At 41.5% G+C, this 25,877-nt stretch overlaps 1 protein-coding gene across 2 annotated transcripts in view; it reads left to right on the top strand.

The window, feature by feature from the left end:
• sema3b (sema domain, immunoglobulin domain (Ig), short basic domain, secreted, (semaphorin) 3B) overlaps positions 1-25,877 on the top strand; it is an 84,162-nt gene that overhangs the window by 46,860 nt on the left and 11,425 nt on the right. The window contains exons 1-9 of one of the 2 annotated variants that reach the window (XM_034145102.1): positions 1,855-2,071; positions 9,360-9,953; positions 11,680-11,837; positions 13,126-13,188; positions 20,443-20,562; positions 23,828-23,921; positions 24,101-24,220; positions 24,308-24,450; positions 24,691-24,805. In XM_034145102.1, coding sequence (XP_034000993.1) covers positions 9,773-9,953; positions 11,680-11,837; positions 13,126-13,188; positions 20,443-20,562; positions 23,828-23,921; positions 24,101-24,220; positions 24,308-24,450; positions 24,691-24,805 — 994 coding nt within the window. In that variant the 5' untranslated portion in view covers positions 1,855-2,071; positions 9,360-9,772. Of the gene's footprint in view, positions 1-1,854; positions 2,072-9,359; positions 9,954-11,679; positions 11,838-13,125; positions 13,189-20,442; positions 20,563-23,827; positions 23,922-24,100; positions 24,221-24,307; positions 24,451-24,690; positions 24,806-25,877 lie in introns of those variants that run through there. The other variant, XM_034145101.1, reaches the window with a different exon arrangement.

Here is a 25,877-nt window from a genome sequence, read left to right as displayed (position 1 = left end):
ACAACGTATATTTCCCCTCTGTGGGACTAATAAAGGGATTCTGATCTGATCTGATTCTGATCTTTCGCCTGGCACTTAAATGGATCAACTCTGGAATTCTACATGAGAAGGGACACTATATCACTTTTACACTTTTTAAACTTTATAAAACTGTAACTTTGTCCTTACTTTCTGTGCTTTTCATACATTGGTGTGTTCAAAGGCTTGCTGTCATGAATAGGTGACCCATTCTTCAACTTGCAGAGGATGATGTCATCCCTCATATGTTATAAATGTGTGCCAATTACCCTCTTACTGTATTTTCAGTAGCTTATCAGCCTACATGCTGTCCACACCAGCATTCAGTCTTTTCCCTGTGTCTAGAAATCTTTCTCTCTCTCTGCTTGTGTTTGCAGTGACCTTTATCCAGACTGCTGTCTTATCATAATACATCAATATACTGCAACCCTGTTTTTAAGTCTTCTGAGTAAAGTCATGAGTCAGAGCAAGATCCAAGTCAAGCCTTGATTCAAGTCACGTCTCAGATCAGTTACATCCAAGTGTTTGGCTTCATTTTTGTGATTTGAGGCTACCCACTGCAACCACAGTGATCCACAGAAGTTCATCCCATGTCACGATGTGCAAGATATGTCCAATAAAATGTGTTTGCAATCGTTATCAGACTGTGCATCTGGGGGATGTCAGATTGTACTTAATACTTAATACCAAATCTGCCATTTGGTAGCAAATATTTTCTAGTCCAGTGCCATTAAACCATTTCTGAAAAATAAATGGTTTAAGTTCATTTTAGCATTTTATTGTTTTCTCCTCAGGCAAGCATGAGAACAATTTCACAAGTTTTTGTTTGTGCAAATTGAAAATGTGAATAGAAGCCTGTCTAAAGTCTGTCTCTCAGTTTCTCAAAGTGAGATCTAAGATGAGTTTTTTGGATCGACAACCAAAGATAACACAACGTTCTCTCACAATTGTCAATTTTGAACAGGGACGGACCTAAAAGAAACAGTAAATACAGGTCTTTAAGACTAACCCGAGTCCAAGTCACAAGTCTGTAGAGTGCTGTTTTAAGGTTTTCTAGTCTCAATCAACTGATCATGCTGATGAAGAGTAACAGAAAAAAAGTTTCATACAGGTACCAATGCAAATGAATACAGTGGCACACACACATTGAGAACACAGCATGTGCCTGCCCCTTTCCACTCCCCTCCTCTCACCTCCTCTGTGCAACCCCTCCCTCCCTCTCTTGCTCTCTCCCCTCTTGAATTAAGTCCATTATTCCTGCCTGCTCTCCCTCTGAGCACTTCTACTCCGCTCAGTTCCTGTGAAAACTCTTTGAATGTGTGTGTGTGAACTCCTCGCGTGTGTGTGTTAAGAAGAGTTTTATGTGTGTGCATAGGGGTTGTGTGTTTTTCTAAGTGGACCCGGAGTGCAGCCGTTCATCAGTGGAGCTGACTGCAGACAGGGGAATACTCAGATCTCACTGCGCCGCTTTTTAACTCACACACCGGCTGCTTTTTGGACTCTTTTTAAGACTCCCTGGACTATTTGCACCAAAGTGGGACTTTGCCGCTGCTCTCTTTCTGCCCACCAGGCACCATTCCCATCATTCCCATCACTGGAATTACTGAAGGTTTTTTTTCCACTGCTTTCTGAAAATCATTTAAAGCACGTTTTGGATTATCTCTAAATAGAAATTCTATCTGCTTTAAACTTTTTGGATTCAACTTTTGAGATTCAGCTCCTCTTTTCTGTGCATTCTCATTGAATTTTAACATGCTCAAGCCTCAGAATGGGTGCTTTGCAAGCATATAACAAGAACTCAGTGAATGCATTTATGTGTGAATGAAATGCACTCTGTATTGTGAGTGAATAATCAAGAGGCTCATAGGGACATGTGAGTTTGATTTGTATTGCAACAGAAAGGCTATGAGAGGTAAAACAGGAAAAAGCTGTTCAGTAACTATGGAGATGGTCAGTGCTGTCGGAGGCATGTTGGGCTCAGGTGGATGCTGATCCCAACTTGGAATGTTCTGAACTCCTGTGGAATTTAGTTCCCCTGGAAACGGATGGACAGGTGAGTTCATTTTGACTGTGGTCACTGCTTGAATCCCTAACAAGTTATATTTAAGATGATGATGTGGCACAAGAAAGAATTTGGGGTTTTGGGGATCAACTTTAAATTACACAATTTAAACCTCTGTTCCAAAGAGGAAATCTTGATTAAAAAACCGTCTTGTTCATGTTTTGCTCATCCTCCTATGCTTGTGACTTGATCTTGTGCAGCAGTGCCTGAGCCTTTTTAGAAAGTCAAGTATCTTTTAACAAATCAAGATGATCACATGTGGGCTTCTTCATAAATCGGCTCCGTTTCATAGAGAGTAGAGTGAGTTGTCCTCCCTAGGAGAGCTGTTTGGAGCAGCTCCAGTCAGCAGACCAGAGGCAGCTCTGTAAGGTCCTGACTTACTGCTGCTCCTCAGCCAAATGGACGGCCACCAGCTACCAGCAGGCTGCCTTCGCCTTAGCGTCTACTTAATGTCTTCATTTGTTCAGAACTTGTTATAACAGATAATCCTGTGAGGAAGGATAGTAGTTCTCCAAAGACATTTTTTAAATAAATATTCCTTTTATTATATAAATAATCAGGAATAAGCAGGTGAGATGTGGCAGGGTGCACAGGGTTGCATTTTGGACATCAGTCAATCAGGTTTAGTTGACTCTGCTTTTTCCCATTCACACTTTGACGAGTAAGAACAATTTAGCCAAACTGAACAAACACTAGCCACGGGTTCACAGGCTGGGAAACTTTCCATTAATGATGTTGGGCCAGATGGCTCGGTACCAGCGACCAGCAGAGTGCCGTAGCCTCCCCGGCTCCTTCATTCACTCCTTTTCTTTCAGAACAACTAAGCCTCTAGCCCCGGATTGCCTCGCTTTCTCACTTTGTTATTTCAGCTTAAATCCCATAAAGACTCGTAGTCACTTTTGGCTTGTAGCTGCTTCACTTGTGTGTGTGTGTGTGAAACTGCCATTTAACCTGGAGCCAGCTTTGTCCCAAGGCCCTCCACTGAAACAATACTGTACGTCTAAGCCACAATACACATCACACTGTTTCTGAAGTGTTTCTGTAATGAGCTTTTTACTTTTTGTGTGCCTGCAAATCATTGTTAAGCCTTCTCTTAACCTCCCTTTCATCTCCACTCTTAGCCCTGACTTCCAAAATGAATAACATTTATGGTCCACTTAAAAACACTCACAACAATATAATCCTGCGCTTTTCAAGGGAAATGAGACAATTGTCAGTTCTGCAAAACCAAAATGCCGTAGCTGCAGTCATTGTGATAGTCCTCCTGTTTGCATGCTCGCTGCACTTCGCATCTGCTCCCTCTAGAGATTGTTTGTGAAAGTCTGCAGCATGTTGACATGCAGCTATGCATCACCTGCTTTTCCTCTCTTGCATCTCTCTGTAGATTTAAGGCTTCGTGCTTTTGTGTATGTTTTTCTGGGAATGAAGCAATCACACCCGCAAGATGAGCACATTTTTATCTGAGCTGAATCAAAACACCAAATGGTACCACTGCGGAGGAATTTTCTTCCTCAGCCAAAGTGGGAATATTGTGAGTTATGGATCCAACTTTTTACATGCTTGGTGCTCTTGTGCTACAGTACTTGTGAAGACACTTCAGTCCCTGAATGCTTTTCCCAAACCATCACAATTAGATGCTGAACAACCACCCTTTTTTTGTTGTTATTTCCAACCTCAACTCTTAAAACCAATTCCTAACAGTAAGATAAACGGCTAACCCTGGTGGTTCCAATAAAAATGGTCTGCAGATGGGCTAGGGTTAGTCTTGACATTGTGATGAGTATAAAGAATGCACGCACACACCAATACGCCTCTGTGTTCTGATATGCTTTATATTATGAGCAATTTTTATGATAGAGGCAGTCAAATGCCAGAATGAAAACAGTTGGTGAAACCTGTTCCAAAGTATTTCAGATGTGTTGTGTCAAGCATTGAAATAACACAGTTCTTTGACATTTTCATAGTTTAACTTTTTGTTATAAAGCAACCAGAATTAAAACCAGGCATTAAGACCATTTATAGGATATGTTTAAACATTCTGCAGATGCAGAGTCGAGACCAGGAGCCCCTATCTCCTCATAGCGTCCAATCCATCCTGGTTAGCTGGAGGGCCAATAGGGAGGGGAACGTCATTAGCTGGTATGCTAATAAACAAAATGATTAACCCTCCAGTCTATAGGCGCGTTCACACCGCAGTACTTTTCCCACTTTAGTTCCGATATAGTTCCGAAATGTCGCGTTCACACCAAAAAGAGCCGGAACTAAAATTAGTTAATCAGAACCTTTTTTACCCCCTTTTCCATCCCTGCTAGAGAGCAGGTACTTTCGTGCGAGAAAAAGGTTCCTATGTCTGATTGGCTGGGCGGAATGCAAACCACGCCCCGTAAAACTCCATTTTATTATCCTCGCATTAGCATTATTAGCATTAGCATTAGCCCAGCGCAGAAATGCAGAGAGACTAACTTATGGCAACACAAAAGAAAACATGGGAGCAGTGGAGATGAGGAGGTGTCGGCGTTCTGGCGATTTACTCGGGGGACTTCCGGCCGGGGACTTCGGGTGGCAGTATACGCCGTGAAGTTGTTTGCGGCCTGCCAGTAAACCCAAAGCAGAAGAAGAAGTGACGTCAGCGGCTTTATTTGCCTAATCCTTCCCCAGGGACTTATTCCGGTGTGAACGCGATCTGTACTTACAGTAGTTGATGAGAACTAAAGAGTTCTCATCAACTAAGTTCTGATTAACCTTTGTGGGAAAAGTACTGCGCTGTGAATGCGCCTTAAGTCAAAGCGCATCAAGCTATCTAACACCCGCCAATGGAATGTTAGCTTAAAATAGTTCCAGTCTATGGACAGTTAAGCTAGCCAGCTTACTTACATGAAGAGTTGAGGTCCGAAGCAAGAACAGGTCTTCGAATGGTGCTTGTAGCACAAGCTTATGGGTGGATTCTCTGACACGGCCGCCATGATCACCAGCCTATCAGGATTGGCCTATTTAGATTGATGCTTCCGAGGTTTACGCACGGAGGCGCATCCCATAGTTCGGCATCGAAACGAATGCTGTGATGAGAACTTAGATTACGTCCGTAAAAATAAGACATCTAGTTTAGTTTTCATAGAACACGCACAGCGTTCTTCTGGGTGAAGTCCGGTTTTTGTTTATACTACGTCACCTGTCTTCACCTTTTCACATGGGTTGTACTTTTGAGGTTTTTTCTTTGTCTCATAGTTTCACACATAACGCAAAAGATAAAGAGGTATCAGATCATCAGGGCCAATTACTTTTCCTGAGGTGAATTGGATTTTGTATTCCTGCATTTCTCAAAACTGTGCTTAATCTCCCTGCCTCTCTCCCCCATATCACACTCGCTGGTGCAAAAAGCCACCAGTAACCTGCTGTCTCAGTCATTTTGCTCCGTTAAGCTGCGAACCCTCCCTCCTCCTCACCCGCTCCACCTCATTCTTCCTCTTCTTCCCTCCATCCATCCCTCCTTGCTTTAATTTCTCCGTCGCAGGGAGGCTTAGACTTGTTGGTCACAGGCCAGGGAAACTCTTTTCTCCCTGCAGGCGAAACAATTGGCTCCTTTCTCTCCATCAACTCTCGCCTCGCTTATTTTCTCCTCCATCCCTCCCTCCCTCCCTCTTCCGTATTCTCTTTTTCCGTGGGACAGGGCTTTCCTTTCTCCTTACTGTCTCAACCTCTTGTTCTCCTCCTTTCCTCTTTCCTTCACTCTCCCTTTACTACTCCATACATACTGTAGTTTGTCTCCCAACTTCTTCCCACTTTTCTCTCTCCATCTTTTTCTCACCTTTTCCTTCCCTTCTTCTCTTCTGTACTGTCTCACCTCCCCCCATGAACCCTAATCCTCCTACTTGTCTTTTTCTCTCTCTATCTCAATTTACCTTTCCTCCTTTTCCTCCCCAGTGCCCTTCATATGTCCTCCTCCCCCTCCAATCATGCATCATTTCTATCTTTCTCTCTCTTTTATAGTCAATCATGGTTTTCTCATCTCCTTTCTGTTTGTCCCTTTCTATCAGAGCCTCTGTGTCTCTCCCATCTCCTCCTCTCTAACCTGTGGTAGATGAGGGCTACAGGTTAAACTGCTGATATCCATTCATTCATTATAGTGTGCTCTACTGTAGGATTGCACTCTAACCTCCCTTTCAAAAGCACGTCTCACCCTGGAGGCGCGCTGCTTTGTCTTCTTGTGTCTATTTAGGCTGGTTTTTGACAGGATGGCTTGCCTCCCCCACCTCCACCCCCCTCTTAAGAATCTCTCTCTGTCTTTCTCTTTATTTTTAATCCACTCCCTCTTGGCAAGCCGCTCCTCCATGTCTATTGAAGCTGCACTGAATGCAAGTGTCAGCGGGCCCAATGGCTTTTTTTATTAAGATGCATTATGGAGCATGCAAGGAGTTTGTGTATTTGTGAGTGTGTGTGTTTGCAGGGGTAAGTGCTGAGTTACTAGATGAGTATATAAGCACATTTGCCAATAAATGTGCGTGTGTGCTCGCTCAGGGCTCTGGGATGGGACGAGGATGTGCAATAAGGAACAATAAAACTCTCCTCAACTCATGACGGAAGACATAGAAACACACGCTGAGACGCACACACAGCTCGGGGAGACTCAGAGGAACAATGGGACCGGCCATTCCTTTAATAGCAGCCGACAGGAGATTCACTTCTGCCCCCTGTCACTCCCAGGGACTGTGACAGTGTGTGTGTGTGTGTGTGTGTGTGTGTGTGTGTGTGTGTGTGTGTGTGTGTGTGTGTGTGTGTCATTTCCACTGCAGCTGACAAGTGCGCTGACGTCCTACTCCTTGAAATACTGCAGTGTCTTTGCAGCCCAGAACAGAATGTTGGACACACACATGAACAACCTTAAGGCGTTTTATTCTGCTTCAGACCCACACACACACACACACACACACACACACACACACACACACACACACACACACACACACACACACACACACACACACACACACACACACACACACACACACACACACACACACATTTGTTAATGGATTTCACACTAATAATCACAAATTAGCCAACTTATTTAGCAGTTTAGAACTATAAAAGTAACCCAGGACAATTCAGACCTCACAACGCCTTTTAGTGCAATTCTGATTTAGGGAGTTCTTGCAGATGATAGGTATTGTGCTGTTCGAAGCTTGTATGTCCGCTTTTGTCCATTCACATGTGTATGTGGGGGTGTGTGTGTTAACATACTGCAGGGTATGTGGGAGTTTATGTTCCTGTTCAGCTCGGTCCTGTTGTGTTGTGGCCTGGGAGCCGTGAGCTTATGAGAGCTCTCCTGTCTCCACGCCTCAATAGCTCCATTATTCATAAAACACTGTGCCAACAGCCTCGACGGCTCTGTCTCTGTGTGCATTTGTGTGTATGTGTGTCTGTGTGTGTGTGTGTGTATGTTGATTCTGTGTGTACATGGTCATCTTGCATATTTCAGTATTCACATGTGTGCTTGAAAGCGATAGATGAATGAGTGTAACAATCTAAATCAAGGCACATACTGATCAAAACCAAGATAATCTCCAAAGAAAGCCAGTTAAAAGAATACAAAACAGAACACTAAAAACATTTATTATATTTACTCAACTAATAACTTAGCTCTAATCTTTGCTTCAGACTTGTAAAACAGTTAGAAAATCCTAAATCTGCTTTGAGCTGGCTGGTAGGAAGTATCCTAGAGGCTGTAAACATTACCAGCTGAGTTGAAATAATAGCAGTGGCGTGTTGGCTGGTTCTTTCACCAGAAGTCCAAATGCAATTTATGGGTCTCGCCATATATGACTGCACGATGTGGATATGTTCGTGGGGTAGCAGATGTGCCAATTTTCTCCATATTGTCTTCCTTAAACATTTTGAAGTTTCTTATATATATATAGACTATAAGCCAAATAAAAATGATTTAACTGTAATTGCAGCAGACAGTCCTTGACACACATCCAGTTTGAATAACAGTGATAGAGGTAATTGTTTGTGAAAGCAAAAAGCAGACTGTCTGTCTGTTACTGACTGAGTGCCAACTGTGAGGTGTAATATAATAAAGGAGACTGTTTCTCCTGAAAGGCTTTATTGTTACGACCGACCACAGAGTCCAAAGTACTGAAAGAGAGGCGTGTGTGAGTGTGTGTCTGTGCCGTGCATGCACTCTTTTTACTACACAACATTCATATATATGTAGGCTTTCAAACCAGTGACCTCATTCCTGCCCCTGCTGTGGTAAAGTTGTGGTTTACAACAACACGCTCACAACCCAGGCACAAAGTTATTGGGGATTTTTCCGAAACAATAACAGATCTGTCACTTTAAATTCAACTCCAGTTCTTTAACTTTATAGAGGTTCCTTTTTATACACCCTGTCCATACACAGAAGCTGTGTGCAAACACTATAAAAAGCAAAACAATTTAAGATTTGGATAACTTGAAATGTCATTTTTATATTATTGTGTAATTCAATATTTACACCAAGTCTCATTCAAAAAGCAACTTTTTTTGCTTTTAATGGACTAGCTCACAAGCGACTTTCTGTTGGGCACCAATGCTCTCATACATCCATTTCATTTCATTTCACACCTTTATTTATCCAGGTTGTATCCCATTGAGATCATTGATATCTTTTTCAAGGGAGACCTGCTCAAGTAGGTTCCACATGAAACATTAAAAACATAAACAGAACAACAGAAGGACATCATACAGTAGCATTACAGGGATTACAATTGACATACTATCCACATACATCCATTCATACATCCATCCACGTCACTGTCGGTTCATTAGCAATGAAAAGATCTCATCTGGTGACACCGTCTGCCCCTGTGGAGGCAGAGAGAGAGACAGAGAGGGATGCTACTTTGAGTTGGCAGTGCCACAGACATGGTGAGATTATGCTTGGCTTGGCAGTCGGCATGGCATATCTCTATCACACACACACACACACACACCATCATCATGGTCAGTGTGTGTGTTTTGGAGCTGTCCCCGAGTATTTCTGTAATGTGAAGAGATTATAGTGTTGTTGCCATAATGTAGGTTGGCATTAACACCGCCTGGCAGTGGCATCAATCTGACTAAATATACTTCAGACGCCAGTGCTGTGTGTTTGTGTGTGTGTGTGAGTGTGTGTGTGTGTGTGTGTGTGTGTGTATGTGTACGTGTACGTGCGTGCAAGGGCCTCCCCTGGTACTTGCAAACATATGCTAGTAGTGTCCAATTCTAAATCCTCTCCCTTTTCTGTCCCTATTTTTAGGTCTCTATTCCCATGTGTGAAGTTTTTATCCAGTCTTGGATGTGAAAGGTGAACTTGGTCGTCCTTCACCAGAGGAGTAGTGCTTCTTCAGAGACTCTTCAGAACCAAGGAGGGTTTTATAACGATTACACTGAATATCAAGAACTTGAAAGGAGCTCCTGCAAAAGCAAACAACAAGAGGGAGAATCTGTGTTGGGTTTACAGAGCTTAGCAGATCCTGAATCCTCACCAACAACGACTAAGCCAGAACAAGTCCAAGGGATATCGTTCTGCTCTGAACCAGAACCAGACTCGAACAAAAGATAATAAGACAAATATTGAGCATTAAGTGGAAACTAGGCCATAATCCAGCTGAAAGTCCCTTACCAGACTGTCACTTTTGAAAGGAAACAGTTTGTTCTAAGTGTGCCAAGATGATGACCATGATGATGATGATGGCGGCCATGATGGTGACCTGCAGCTCTTTGTTCCTGCTGGGTCTGGCCGCCGCCGCCCACGCTTCCTCCCCTACCATGACACGCACTTCCTCTTCATCTTCTACATCCTCCTCTTCTTCGTCCTCCTCCTCACCACGCATGAAGCTCTCATACAAAGGTAATAAGGCACATTTGGCTTGTGTGTGGGGGAGTTTTGTCTCTTCCACTGCACATAATGTGTACTTTATTCTGTCTACACACACCCTCACACAGACACACTTTCTCTGTTTCATGTGATATTCCATCATATCCTTTTCAAAGTAAACAGTCCTGAACAGCAGCCAGCTGTAATTTGTGGTTCTCTCGGATTCACAACAAAACACAAACAGATGCGCACACAAACACACACACAAATGCAGCTTAGTGGCAGGGTTTTGTGTTTCATCCCGAGTGTTGTAAATGAGAAGAAGGCAGCTCAATGCCCAACACAACCACATAAACCAGGGATGTGTTCCATCATTGAAAGATGGCAATTACAGGCTGAACAAACTCACCGAGGCTGTGAGGCTCGTCGAAGGCCGTCTGCCCAGCTGGGATATGTGCTCCCTTTAATTTAGGCTGAAGGCAACAAGAAGCACGCTGGATCGAAAGAAAGCAGAATATTTTAGTTTTAGCTGACACATGAAGGACAAGAAGAGATCCCAATGACCTCATGAATGTCTGAAATCAGCAGAAAAACAGCAGCAGTTAATGTATTTATCCAGTACAGTAATTAATGTCTGTCTGATGAATACTGTAGGTCATGTCTTGCAATCATCTAAATAGGCATGATATTGCGTTCATTAGACAATCTTTTATGTGGTTATTCAAGTCCAAGAAGAACTGGCTACCCTAGCATGACGTTGTTAGTTGGTCAGTTGTCTTGGTAAACATAAGGAATTGATCATGCCGATAATTAACATGCCAATGCAATATTAATTATTTTAAAATGTATAAAAAACGAAATGTCCTTTTCAGTACCAGTATCTTTGCCCCCAAGGTTATTATAATCAAATAACACACAATATGTTATCAGGGTGGAACTGAAAAGTAATACATTTGCTGAAAATGGCACTTTTATAATAGCAGACCTACAGCCCCTGATGTCATGCAGGCGGCTTTTGGGTGGCGTCTGAGGCTTAATAAAAGTTATAAATTGCCATTAGAACAATGGCAGACTAATAAAGCCATTTAAAAGTCGGAGTAGAGAGGGCCCTGCTCTTTTTGTGAGTTCCTGGTTTAAGTGCAGGGCAGCAGTCCCTTTATTTCTTCAGACTTCTCTTTTTCCACTGGCTTGGGTTAACTATAGCTTAAGTTAACAAATACAAGCAGAATTTTCCTGGGCAATGTTTCCCTAGAATGACTTCTTGCCAGGTTGGAAAGAGAAAAGACACTCAATTTTTCCATTGAGCCCAATGCAGTGTCATTACTGTCAGGGCTTTGTCCTGCCTGTTAACATGTCACATGGCCTTAGGACACAGAAATGTAAATACTAAAATTAAGCAGTTCTTGATCAACCTTATGACTTGTTGCACCCTTGGGGCAACTAACTGGTTCGTATCTGAATAATCTGATGACCTGAGGTTGTTCTTGTATTGAAGCTTTGATCACAAAGTATTTCTTAGGTCAAGGACAATCATCCTGATGTATAAACTGGACAAAACCTGACTTACTTCATCTTTCTTGACTCTGCTTTAATTGGATGCATCTGGTATATTTCTGTTGGTATGGAAGTTGCAGAGGACCGTTAACCATAATAACTGAAAGCAGTTTTGTGTTGTAAAGCTATGGGATGCCATCAGTATATCCATGTATGTATACACACAATGCACATTTAAAAGTTGCCACCCTCTTTGTGATTTCAGAGTTGCAGCAGTTTCATGGAGTGCGCCGGTTCGAGCTGGAGCGTTCCTGCTGCTTCAGCGCTCTGCTGCTGGACGAAGAGAGAGGCCGCCTCTTTGTTGGGGCCAAGAACTTCCTGCTGTCGCTATCACTGGACAACATCGCCAAGCAGGAACACAAGGTTGGTCAGAAACAAAATCAGTCACCATAAAATATGTGGCTGTCTGGAAAGGCTGTTGATTACTAACGACTTTCTAAACATTATTTGATTGTATTGTGTATTTTATCTTCACAACAAAGCAGTAATTACTCTTCATCGTAGGGAATCATACTTACGTTTTCATGGCGATATTTTGTATTAATGAAGAGTACCAGAACTTTGCACTGATTAGAGACTTTATGGGTCTCTTATCATAAAATTACTTTATTACTTTTACGACAAACTAGATCGAGGAGATTATACTGGCACGGGATGGAAATTAAAATACCTTTTCATTTACAACCACTGCCATATTGTCTAATTCCTAAATGTTTTCGGGCCACAGATACTTTATGATTTTGTTTTCATGTGGACCCAAAGGCATGAAGAAAGAGAAACATTTGAAACAGTGGAAACTTTGAACTAACATGCTCCTTTGAAAACGACTGAATCATATCTTGCACATATGAGACCATTTACTGTGTGGGTTCACATGTAAGAAGAGTAGAAACAGAAATGTGGGATTAATAGAGAAAAAGGTAGAACATCAAAGAGATGGAGAGAGATGAAAAGAGAGCATTTATCCAAAATAACGTTGTCATTAATTTCCAAATGACGTACTTTGATTGAAACCTTTGGAGTAGAATATTAGTCACAGACATGGCCCACCTGCGGAAACTTGATTACATACACCGGAGCTGATAATAGATTTACACAAAAATGTATTCAATGGCAAAAACAAGTGCACTTCAATCCATAGATACACACAAAAAACATACTAACAAAATACAGGACATCTGTTCAGAGCTGTTTGGAGAAAATTACATGGTTGGTGCGTTAGATGTGAAGCCGCTGTAGTTTTTGGTTATATGGATGACTTTGATTTATGACCTGTGTGTGCAATTTCACAATACTTAAAGCTGTTTTTCAAGACATCCTTCTTTACAATGAGAAGGGAGGATGAGAGGAGGCGATGATGGAAAAGAAAGGAAATAAAACTGGCCAGGGTTATCAGACTATATCTACTATTACGGTGAAAAGATAACAGAAGGTTGGAGCTCTAATCTTTGAGTTTTATCCATAGAAAGAAACAATCTTTGCCATATAATACATGGGAAAGTACCAGATGTAGAGAGGGATGAAGCGAGTTTAAGTTTTAAATCATTTCTCAAAATGTTAATCAAGCAGATTGAAAATTATTAAATTAAGACAGATTTAGAATGTTTATTTCAGAGACAGGATCATCTGACCTTTGTCTGCTGTGTTTCAGATCTACTGGCCCGCTCCGGTCGACTGGAGGGAGGAGTGTAACTGGGCCGGCAAGGATATCACGGTAAGTCTCTAACACCCTTCACCTTTTATCAAACCTAAGCTGTTTATTGGTTCATGGAATTCAGACCACACTTACTGTATTATCCACGACCTATCAGCAAAACAAGCGGACTGTACATCCTTTTCTAATAATCACTCATCGGCCCCCAGACGTCATACAACGCTAAGAGTTAAATAGAAGGGCTGAGGAGCTCCTCGAGGAGGACGGTCCACTCCTACCCAGAACAACACAATGCTACCTTTTAATCCACTGCAGTCATGGGAGTCATCACAAGACAGAAACACCATGTTTAAATGAATAACATGTAATAATAGGAGCAACACTCCTACTTTTGGACCTGCCCTGGTGAGATCATTTCCTCAATATCTGTTTGTCTCAAACCCTATCTTAGATATGTACGATTCTTAGTCAGTCAAATGCTAAGGTGTTTTTCCACTGCACTTTCCACTCAGTGATTTAGTGTACATTCTGTGGTTTTATGAAGTAAATATATTCCTTAAATGTAATATTAATGAGACACAGAGGTAAATAAGTTCATCAAGTTTATTGTAATGTTACATTAACAAGATAGGCAGAGAAAAACAGTCAAACAGGAACCCTGTAGCAGACAACAAGAACAACTATTCACACAAATTCATAAGCAAGTGGCCTGAGTGGAACTACCACAGATGAGAAATAAAATCCAGTGTGGAGAAGTGTCGGGTTGATAAGAAGGAGAGGTGATCAGCTGGTTGGTGGCAAGTATGATGGTAGGCAGGGTCAAGGTGATTAGCAAAACGAAAACAAGATGCACACTAACAGGAACACACACACAAATAGGCAAGGAAGACACAGGAATAGTGTGGAAAGGGGCAAAGATTTGGCTGTGACCAAATGTAGTTAAACAATTAGATAAACCCATTTAGCACAGCGAGATTCCTTAGGAACCTGATCTGTTGTAAACACATTACAGAGTTTTAACAAGAGAGCATGTGCATTACAAATACTTAACAGATGGTGAGTATTGCTTTGACAGCAATACAAAGGGATATAGGGAAGGACAGGAAGAGGTGTTTCCTTGAATGATTTAGTTAACATTACAACTTATTCTGAATTGGAACTAAGTAGTGTCCAGAGGTCAGTTTTACAGCTGAACAGAGTATCTTGTCTCACTAATAAACTTAAAGCAAAGTGATTAGGCTGTGGTTCCAAAATAAGGTTGGATGTTTGGGAGAAATCTGTTAATTTGGAGGCTGCATGTGTTAGGTTACATAAGAATGCAGTGTATGTTTAACCTTTATTTAACAAGGAAGGCATGATTACTTCCACCAAGGAGGTTATTTTTTAGTCTCTGGTTTTTTGGTTTGTCTGTCTGTTTGCAGGATTACAGAAAATATTCTTTCTGGCTCCTATGCCCCTACATACAACTCTGTACATCTCATAACTCAAGTTTGAACAACTCAGAAACAGCTAAACACTCTGAGCACATCTCTCCTTTTCCGTGTTGTTCCCACAATTAGAATCAGAGGCCTTGAACACATTAAGTTGGAAGTTCAACTGCACAACTTAGGTAACTGGAAAGTCCAAGGAACACAGGAACACACTGATACTCTTGATGTGCGATTCTAGTTGAGGTTAAATATGTCCTTTATAAATTGTATATAAAATAGACATGTTCAAAGGATTAAACTAATGACCTGTAGTGCTTTTAGGACTATTTCCCTGAACAAAGCCACCCTGCTACTTCCTTCTTTTTATCGGCTTGGTTTGAAAATCAAGATTTTCTATTTTGACACAAGAGAAACATTTAATTTCTAAGAATATGTCAGGTAAATATTGAATGTGCTGATTATGTGTCTAAATATGATGTGTGTGGCTCAGCTTTACCGACATGTAAAGGCCACCAGGAGCCTATAGACCACCCAGGATTACATCACTCACAATTAGCGATCTCATTTATATGTGTGTGTGATTAGGTGTGTGAGTGTGAGTGTGTGAACTTCACATATGCACATGGCGACATTCCCCATATGCCTTTATATACTGTATTCGTAAGTTTAACCATGTGCATATGTTTGTCCGCGTATGTTTAAGTATCCGATGTGTGTGTGTAATTCTTGTGTGTGTGTGTAAAACAAACCCTTCATCAGTGTGATTACACAGCTGTAGCAGACAGACAACGGGCTCCATTCATTGAAAACCCCAGGCTACAGTTTCACCTGACCAGGAGTCTGTTAGAGTGTGTGTGTGTGTGTGTGTGTGTGTGTGTGTTTGTGTGTGTGTGTGTGTGTGTGTGTGTGTGTGTGTGTGTGTGTGTGTGTGTGTGTGTTTCAAACAGAGGGTAACGGGTAACAGAGGCAGGGGTAATGGAGAGAGTTAGTAAAATTGCTCCAAAGGAAGAAGGGATGGCGTCAAGGGAGAAAGAGATAAGAAAAGAAAAATGGGGGAATTCTGGGGGAATTTTAAAGACAAATGTTGATTGAAACAAAAGAAAACCTGAATTTTAAAGACAAATGTTGCATTGAAAGGAGCTTTCCCCTGATGAGTTGTTATTCCAGCCCTTCTGGCCTTGGAAATGTTATTTTTAACCTTTGTTAAACATTTACGCCCCTCTGACTTTTCTTCCTTGTTACTTTTGGTATCTTTTTGAACACTCACCCACACACTGAGAACTGAGCTGACCTCACACCGTTGACCCTTATTACAGAGAAGTGTTTCTCCGTAGGAAGAAGCCAACATCCCTCTCCCCCACTGCATCTCTTCTCTCCGGCTTCCCTACCGCTCTCTTCTACTCCTGCTCTCTTCCCATGCTCTCTCCCTATCTCATATTAGTGGTTCTCTGGGAACCAGAAGTTTCTCATGTTGTTTACGACCCTCTCAGTCCTCCCACCGTCTCTATGTACTTGTTTGTGTAAATCTTTCTTTTTTATGAGTTACATTTTGCTATACAGAACAGTAGGGTTATTGCATTTTCACCTTTCTCTTAATTAAGTTCACTGTTAGCTACCTCAAAATGATTTTTGTACAGACACCCATAGACCAAAGCAAAGCCACCTAACATGCACACAGACACACTAACACAAACACAGACACATGTACATAAACACAGTCAGACAGTAGCAGTAAACAGTTGACAGTTCATCCAGACACTCAGTCTGACTCAGCACTTTGAGTGTAGAGCGGGAGCCATATTTAAATCTTCAGAAGTGATGGATTGTGTTTGTGTCGTGTTACTACATGTTAAAAGATGATCGGCTGTTCAAATGGATTGACCGACTGGTTAGGAAAAGAGGTTAATGTTGAGGTTAACCAACGGAAACTGTCCTCACTACAACAAAACACAATTGATCATAAAATGGTTTAATTCCACCGGTCATGGTGCGAAGTAAATATTCCTTTAGGGATAAGAAATGTCACTAGCTACTAGTATGCTAAATACTTACGTTTTGGGAGGCACACCAAAAAACCTATATTTAATTATTTCATAGGACCTGAAGTGATCATGAGCAATGGACTTAATCCTGAAACTCAAAATCCTAAAACAGCTGAGTGGCCACTATGTTTACATTTGAAAATACATTTGCAGAAATATTTGAGCATTTCTATTAAATTAAAGAAAAGGAAATCATAGATGGATTCCTAACTGATATTTTTGAGAAGGGAGAGTCCATAAATTATTCTTTCACGGTATGAATATGTCAGAAAATTGTCAATGCAGCTTCATTGTCCTGTTCAGCTGGAGCTATCAAAGGCATTCCTGGGATATTACACTGTGCCGTATTGTGTATCTAATAACCATCTACTGTGAGCCATTGCTCTGTGTGTTCAGTCAAAGGCTCTCAGCCATTAACTTTATTAAAAGTTTACTTGACCACTGGGACTCTCAGCTGCCAGACACAATCAAAGCAGAGTGATATAAACAGTGGCTTGTTTTCTAACTAAACTTTAATAAGGATACAAAAGATTGCCTAAAATGTTTGGATATGTTAAAAAATGTAAGCCCCAAATAAATGGGAAAAATGGGGGGGGGTTATTCTTAAAAATGTGTGTGATAAATCATAATCACCTGATCATTTAACTAATAACAATTGAACATTTAAATAGGATCATGAAAAGTCATTACGAAGTAGAGCAAATTAATCTTTATCTATGGATTTAGCTGTGATTACTCAAAACAAAATGCTTGAGACGAACAAGAATATAGGGAAGTGGCCCAGGGATAGATAATGCCTGAAATTATAAATAGATCGATTGGGTTAATCATTTCTAGAATAGAAAGGATAAAAAAAGAAAAGGGAAAAAAGACATCCCCTGAGGAACAATACAGCTTTATAAGACATGAAGGCAAGACCTAAAGCTCAGGCCGCAGTGAGGTCATAGCCTGCGTTTTGCTCACTGTTTCGACTAATGAGTCAGCGGTAGGTTAAAGGTTAGCCGGTGAACCTTTTACCACTCACACTCACACCAACCCACACACACACACACACACACACACACACACACACACACACACACACACACACACACACACACACACACACACACACACACACACACACACACACACACACACACACACACACACACACACACACTAAGGGAATCTGAAGGCTGGCATAATTCACCTCCGTTGTTCTCCTCCTTCCTTTCTGATCTTTGTTAGGTCTTTGAAGCATCTTGGCTCTTCTTAACTTTTATTTTCCTCTTGCTCTCCTTCTCTTTTGTCACATCAAAGAATTGACTTCGTCAAACTACTCAGCTGACTCCTTCACCTTCCTCTGCCCTCATACCCACACATACATTCTTGTCTTTCCTGGGTTGTGGGGGCGCCAGAACAGAACATTGATTTTGGGGACTACCCTTTCTGAAGGTTGTACAGAACTTAAAACAAATCAGGCAGTATTCCTGTAGTGGAGATAAACAGAAATGTCACCTTCAATTATCAAGCAGACAAATTAAAGGTGACTAATTGAACTATACATTTCAGATACACACACTAGGAATGATTGGAGAAAGGCTGTTGAAACTTGGCAGGACTTTTTTGGAGGAGCATGGTTGTACGGAAGTTAGTGAGCTGTGTGAGGGTCTACCTGTTCATTGATTGTGTTAAAGTTACAGCCCAAGGGTTGAGAAAGTGTAGTGGGTGTTTACCTTTCTTTCATGGCCAACAGAGGTCTCCTGTGTTTGTCAATAGCTTAATCGGCCTGTAGATAGGTTTAACACCTTCCCATGTGCACACACACACACATGCACACACATGCACACACACACACACATCTAAGCATCTGTGTATTACACACCGACAACTCAAACTCTAACCCTCCTAGTGGTTTTCAAAGGCTGAAAAGCAGGCCTTTGTTCTAAATCACTGAGGGTTGTGTGTGTGTGTGTGTGTGTGTGTGTGTGTGTGGGTGTGCTTGTGTGTGTATGTCAGGGCTAATGAGCCACAATTCCGCTTGCCGCTGTTTTCACAACCAGTCCTGTCTGTCTGTCACCCTCGGATGAGGGCGAAAGACCAAACAGAGGGATAAAGCAAGACATTAACTTAAAGAAAGAAAGAAAGAAAGTCAAAAAGATAAGAGGGGGATGGAAACAAAGGAAATATATACCATAGACTTTCAGTTATCCATTAATTTTTCAATCTTCATTTTGAAGGACATTTGGTGTGCACTCGGCCCTAAACACTCAAATCAAAGAAATGCAATGACAAAAAACAGCATGCATCTTTTAAAACACATCAATATAAAATGCAAATATTAACAGTGCTACCATCTTGGAGGGTTAATACCAATACCAAATAACTTCTTCTCCTAAGATTAATAAATCCAATCGTGAAAAACCTGCACAGGGCAATTGTTCATTGACAGTCATATTCCTGACTCTAAAAACCTCTTCTCCAGAGGCCCCCGGGGGTTCAACAGTGTCTGTAACTTGATCGACAGACAGATGTTACAGCGGCCTGTCTGGGGAAAAGTAGACAAAGGGGGAAAGGGAGGGATTCAGAGTGGGATCTTATTTAGTAGAGTATTCTTTTTAGGATATTGAGTACTTCTGGAATGACAACCCAGACATTCAAAAGCATAATATTAGCTCATCATATATTACAGTGCCCAAGGGCAGAGGAGCACCAATAATCATGGTATTCATGTTCTCCATAAGGGGTAGTTGAACAAAATGGCCAATCACATCAAGGCCTGTGGTTAGGACGGTACTCTGAACAGAAAAGGAATGTGTTCTATCCCGGCTAATAGTGTACAGTAAATCATTTCTACAGCTGTCTCATGAGATCAAGCTTTCTGTAACCTGACTCCCAGATGGACAGATGTGACTGCCGGTCAATAACCTGCTGTCTAGATAATAAGAGGAGGGATCAGACAGAAAAGGGATAAGCGTCCTGAAATTTGATGCAAGAAAGGAGAAAAAAGGAGGTAAAGAAATAAACATGGGTTAGGGTTAGTTAGGGTCCCTTTTCCGCTAAAAGTAAAATAATAAAGCACAAGTTTACTTTTGTAATTTCTTATACTTTTGGTTGATGTTAGATGGCTCCTAAAGACACATTTCAAGCAGGCATGTTGTAATCTAGGTAAGTAGTATGACACAGTTGTAAAATATAGTTATTTTAAAACAATTTATCTCTTTTGTCAAGAGTCAAATAACTGCAAGCTAAATGTTCAGGCTGAAATGCTACAGCTAACAGCTAGCTTAGTTCAGCATTAAAACGAATGGTTTCTTAACTAATGCATTCACATAAAGGTTTATAACAATTTTCACCCTAAGTACGCACACACAAAATAACATTGAAGGCATGTGTCTGAAGAACCAGGACACAAAGGCTGTCACAACAGGCTGTTGGAAGTGAGCTGGGGACTCAACAGTGTTGTCACAGGCGGACAGGGTGAAAGGAGCTATGTGAGGAATGTACATCACCAAAACAAAATAGAGACAGAGTCCAAGTTTTGTCCGTTGGATTTGTGTTTTGAGGGTTTTTTGTTTCTTGTGTTGTCATGCTAAATTGTTTTTACACTTTGAAACTAGGCTGCAACCAACTGAGGTCACATCCATGGTATTTTTCTGGTAATTTCTGAAGGGTTTAGTGACCTGAAGTGACATCAAACGCAAAAATGTGTATTAATATAACAGCATTTCCTCACCAGAATTGTACCTCTGTTGTTTGAAAGCTTTTAAGAAAAACATTACAAAACATTATATCAATTTATAACACTTCAAATTGCTTTTCATAGTTAAACTGAAACTGTCGTTCTGTGTTTCTTTCAGTCCGACTGTGTGAACTATGTGAAGATTGTGCACCACTTTAACCGCACCCACCTGTACGCCTGTGGGACCGGGGCCTTTCACCCTACCTGTGCCTTCGTGGAGGTGGGACAAAGGATGGAGGTAATATATAAAAAATGAAATAACTCACACTGAACTGTATCAGAAGAGCTTGTGTACAACATAATTTAACAGACTTGACGGTGCACAGACAGTTCAAATATTTTGCGCAAAACAATTTCCTTGGTATTTTAATCAGTTACTAAACTTGGTGCAAAGAGTACTTGAATCACTACTTACTTTGCTTGTTCTCACCTGCTTAAACAAACATGTATTACAACACACCCATACATGCGCACACACAGAGAAACAGTGTTCAAATGCCTGAAAGTGCTCATTAGTCGCGTTCACACCGGAGTACTTTTACCCCATACTTTTCCCGTTTAGTTCCGTTAGTACCCCTGATGTCGCCATCACACCAAAAAGAGTACTTAGTGCCGGGAACTTTTACCCCCATTTTCAGTGCCTGCTAGAGAGGTGGTACCAAAAAAGTACCAAAAAAGTACCAATTTCTTTTGGCTGGGCGAATTGCAAACGACGCCCCGTAAAACTCTGAAAAGTCTTTTGAAGCCTCCATTGTATTTGCTGGCATTAGCATTATTAGCATTAGCATTAGCCCCGCGCACCAACGGAGAGAGAATAACTTATGGCAACACAAAAAAAAACATGGGAGCGGTGGAGTGATGAGGAGGTGTCGGCGTTCTGGCGATTTACTCGGAAGGCTTCAGTAGAAGCTGATGGGAGTCCCAGCAGCTTCTACTGAAGCCAGTCCCCAACTCCGGGGACTTCCGGCCGGGGACTTCAGGTGGCAGTATACGCCGTGAAGTTGTTTGCGGCCTGCCAGTAAACCCAAAGCAGAAGAAGACGAAGTGACGTCAGCGGCTCATTTGCGTAATCTTCCCTCAGGGAAACGTTTTTTTGCGAGGAATTGTCATTTTTTGTCCTGCCAATTTTGAAGAGTACACATGAGATATATCATGTCCACAATCACACATGGCATGCTGAGCAGATTCGTCTGAATTTTCATCAACATCGTCCCCTTGAAAAATCAGCTCCAAAGCCTCAGCTGTAGTAAACTTCCTTGCCATACCTCAGTTTACTTTCAAAACACTAAAAGAACGTATTCCAACTTTTATTTTGTTTTCGTGCGTGGAATTATACCGGAGGCCTGTACGACGAAGCCGGATTTTCGCTTAGCGGGCTAACTTCAGGGAAAACTCGGGGTTTCCGGTCCTACGACACTGGTTCTCTTTTTAACGGGCTAGATCTCCATGGTAACTTATGCTGAGCGGCTAACCTGGTCCGGAGCAGGTTAGGTTGCAGGCTAAGAAATCAAGTCAGTGAAAGCACCGCCTGCTGACCAATCAGAGCTCAGTGTGCGGAGTTTAAAGCGATCAAGTCATATTACAGGAGAAAGTAAATTTACTAATATTAAATAGTTTAAACTGCCGTTGCAGGAAAGACGGCCGGCAAAAATCACCGACTGTGTGAACGTGAAAATTAATAGAATATCACCTCCCATCTTCAGAGCAATCTGACTATTATAACATTAGCGTTAAGAAAGCTTACTTAAATATCTGCCACAACACAAGTAACCGGATCATATTAACATTACGTACAGTCCGCGGCACTGTGAGTACAGACGTCGATGTGTCCCATTATCATGTATGGATTTTTTGTCAAAGCACTTAAGATATTCATTGCTATCGGGATGTTAAGAGCATTCCATGGAATATAACAAAAAGCGTATCTCGAGCCGGTTTCTCAAACTTACCATACCCTACCTTTAAGTGCTTTGACAAAAAATCCATAAAAAAATGTCATCTGTGGAAGCCGTAATACTGTAAAAAGTACGACCAATCATTTTTGCCGGGCCGGCTAAAATAACTGGATGACCTACCTGCCTGTCAGCCTTCCATCTGTGCACAAACTTATCTCGTGCCCTCATTGGTCATGTGCGCATTCGTGTGTGTTGGAGGAGGGGCTCTGTAAGGAAGTGGCTGATTTTCTCCGGTTGTGTATTTTCAAATTCTTTCGATCTCGAGCCGGTTTCTCAAACTTACCTACCCTACCTTTAAGTTGAAGAAACACTAATTAAAGTCAGATCCACTCGTGTCTTACGGGGCAGTGATATCATAAACCTGTTAATGTACGCATTCAAACACTTTTTCTTTTACCAGCTGTATTCACCTTGCAGGTGCAGCTATGTGGCTTTTATCCTGGATAAAGTGTTTAAGTCATGGATGTTTAAAGTTTAACGTCTTCATATTTGTCTAATATTATAGTTGACTTTTCATTCAGGAAGTATGACGTGCTGCGCTGTCAGTACGCTTGTCCATGTTTGTGATTGGTTGAATGCTCCAAATACCACCCCTTTCATGTGAACGCGCACCTAACTAGATAGGACACGGCTGGCTTGAGCGATCCACTTGATAACCCGCGTCGTAGGACCGCTTGGCGAGAGCGCGTATGTTTTGGATTAGGCCAACCGGCTAACTCAAACATATCCAGGTTATGTTGAACCGGCTTCGTCGTACAGGCCTCGGCTCTCGTTTCAGTACACATAACAACGGAACTGACGGGCAACCCTCTGAATCAGACTCCAATTGGCTGTGACTGCATCCACAGTGTCCGATTCAGAAACGTGACGTCACAAACAAAGATGGTGGATGAGAATAGATCTATAAAACAGAAAACGATAAGCAATGCGTCAGAATCAAGGTGAGACTATCCGCATCTTTTAAAACTTTACGCACATTAGTTTCACCGAAATAAGTAAACGCCTCTCAATGAAAAACTTAATGGAGTTGTTTATTGCCGTTTCTGTAGTTTAAGAGGAAAAACACGGCATGTCTCTGGCTGAAACAGCTGAGAAGTTATGACGCTTTGAACACAACGTGACATTTGGGATCGTATACGGCCCCGTGGGTCTCAGAGGGTTGGCCAACCTGTTAATTATAAGTGAGAACATAATCTGAAAAAAGTGCAGGCAAATACCTCCACACACAAGATGTATGTGTTTAACAAAATGCAGCAGTTGCTCATGCTTGGAAAGCTTAGTATATAGCAAATTAACAATGTATGGTCATTCTGTTTATCTGTTTTATTGTGTTGCACTGTTGGAGGAGCCTGTGACCTAAGATTTTCATCGTCACAACTAGACTGTAGCTATGTTCGTATGACCAATAAAAGCCTTGAACCTTGAACCTTGGATGCAGACAACTCCATTATAGGTCAAGTTCTTAGTTGCAAATTAGTTTTGAGTCCATTGCATTGTATGTTTTTTCACTTTTTAAATCCATTTCTGCTTGTCCTCTCCCTCCGTCAGGACCACGTGTTCAGGATTGACCCCTCTAAGGTGGAGGACGGGAAAGGGAAGAGTCCATATGATCCTCGCCACAACGCTGCATCTGTACTCGTCGGTAAATAACTCATGTTAATGTTAGCTGATGATGCTAATGAGCGATTAACTGATTGTTGTTCTAATTTTCAAACATTTTCATGCCATACTTTCAGCTGGTTTTGGCTTATGACAAAGATCCAGTCATCATTTAAGGTCACATTACCAATCACGGACTAATTGATTTGTTCTGTCTCTTAGGTGATGAGCTATATGCAGGCGTAGCTACAGACCTAATGGGACGGGACTTCACCATTTTCAGAAGCCTGGGGAAACGCCCCTCCATCCGCACCGAACAGCACGACTCCCGCTGGCTCAATGGTCAGTGTGTGTTTGTGTGTCAGCTAATGCTCTATTCTATTTTGTTCCAGAAACTGACATTGTTCCCTGATTGTTTCTGTCTCTCAGAACCAAAGTTTGTTGGTTCCTTTTGGGTCCCAGAAAGTGAAAACCCTGATGACGACAAGGTGTTTTTCTTTTTCCGTGAGACGGCGGTTGAGGCCCAGGGTCTGGGAAAGTCCACTTACTCCCGCATTGGACAGCTCTGCAGGGTAAGAGAAAGTTTCGACCCCTAAATTCAGTATTATAATTCAAGTCTGCATCAGGCCTACTCAACCTGGTTATTTGACAGATACTATAACAAAAATGAGGTCATTTTCTGTTTAGGAATTAAAGATGGTTGTGAAAGTGGTTTGTGCCCAATATTTAATACAGCTCATACTCTCTTCCTTCACACTTTAACACATAATACCCTGTTTAACAACTCTTGACGGACTTTATCTTGAAATCAGAATGACATGGGCGGTCAGCGGAGTCTGGTGAACAAGTGGACGACATTCCTCAAGACCCGTCTGATCTGCTCGGTGCCAGGTGCAGACGGCAGCGACACATACTTTGACGAGCTGCGTAAGTTTTCTTTGCATGCAGACAGATTCTGTACTGTATATAAAGTCATTTATGAATATGACGATTACAAAAAAGCATTGGGTCACATCAATTGTGTCGAGGTGAAAGCCCTGTAGGAACCTGAGTTTGAAGAAAGTACAATTTTGCCTTGTCCAGTGAACTTATAAATCGCTTGACTCGTCTGGGCTACCTTATATCCCCATTTCTGAATCTATTCAATCAAATCAGTGTGATAAAGAAATCCCATTTTGCAGAAATTAGAAAAAGGCAAAAAAGAGTATGATTTTCCATCCTTGACTTGATTTGTTCGATTTTTACACAGAAGCACATTCTGTGGGTGCAAAGGAAGAGAAAGTCTAGGAAAGCATAATAAATTAACAAGGATTTCTGACGTAAATTGTAGATTATCATTCAGACCCACATTCCTGCAGACTTGGAAAAAGCATGAGTAAAAGATTAATTGGTAATATATCCTGGCTTGATCTGAAGCCAGTGTTGTTGCTGTGAGTTCAGAGACAGTTACAGGCTTGTCTCTGGTGATTCTTCGTATGACAAAAGTTAACATCATGTTTCTATTAGGCATGTTCCCTGAAGCCAGGCTACTATTTTTTTCAGTTTATTTTAGCGGCTTTGGCTTGAGCCAGCTGGAAATATTAAAAACTCTGCATTGAGTTAACATTGCAGTAGCTTAACTTGTAAACTAGCTTCCCCTGATAACATCTGCTGCTGTGTGAAATCAAGCTTCAATTTGTTTTGTTCAAACTACGAAAAATGTAGATCTTTCATCATTATCATTGTTTACTGATATGCTGTAAACTTGAAATAGAGTGCATATTTTTGTGAAACCATTTGGCTAGTAACTCTTTCTAAACCAAATAGCATGTCTCAAAAGGAAAAACACCAAACCTTCCAATCATGTGGTTTACAGAGCGGTTTCAGCTATCAAGATGGTTTTGATTGATCTTTCTGACCATATCTGTGGGCCATAATATGATATGTCTGTGTGCTTATCTTGTGACGCAGTGAAAGGCAATCTCAGAGAAAGAGTTTATCTAAAACCTAACCCTACCCG

Source organism: Trematomus bernacchii, unplaced genomic scaffold (assembly GCF_902827165.1).
Source record: "Trematomus bernacchii unplaced genomic scaffold, fTreBer1.1, whole genome shotgun sequence".
NCBI classification, from domain to species: Eukaryota; Metazoa; Chordata; class Actinopteri; order Perciformes; family Nototheniidae; genus Trematomus; species Trematomus bernacchii.
The sequence above is the reverse complement of the archived record's forward strand: the minus strand, read 5'-3'. Positions and strand labels throughout refer to the sequence as shown.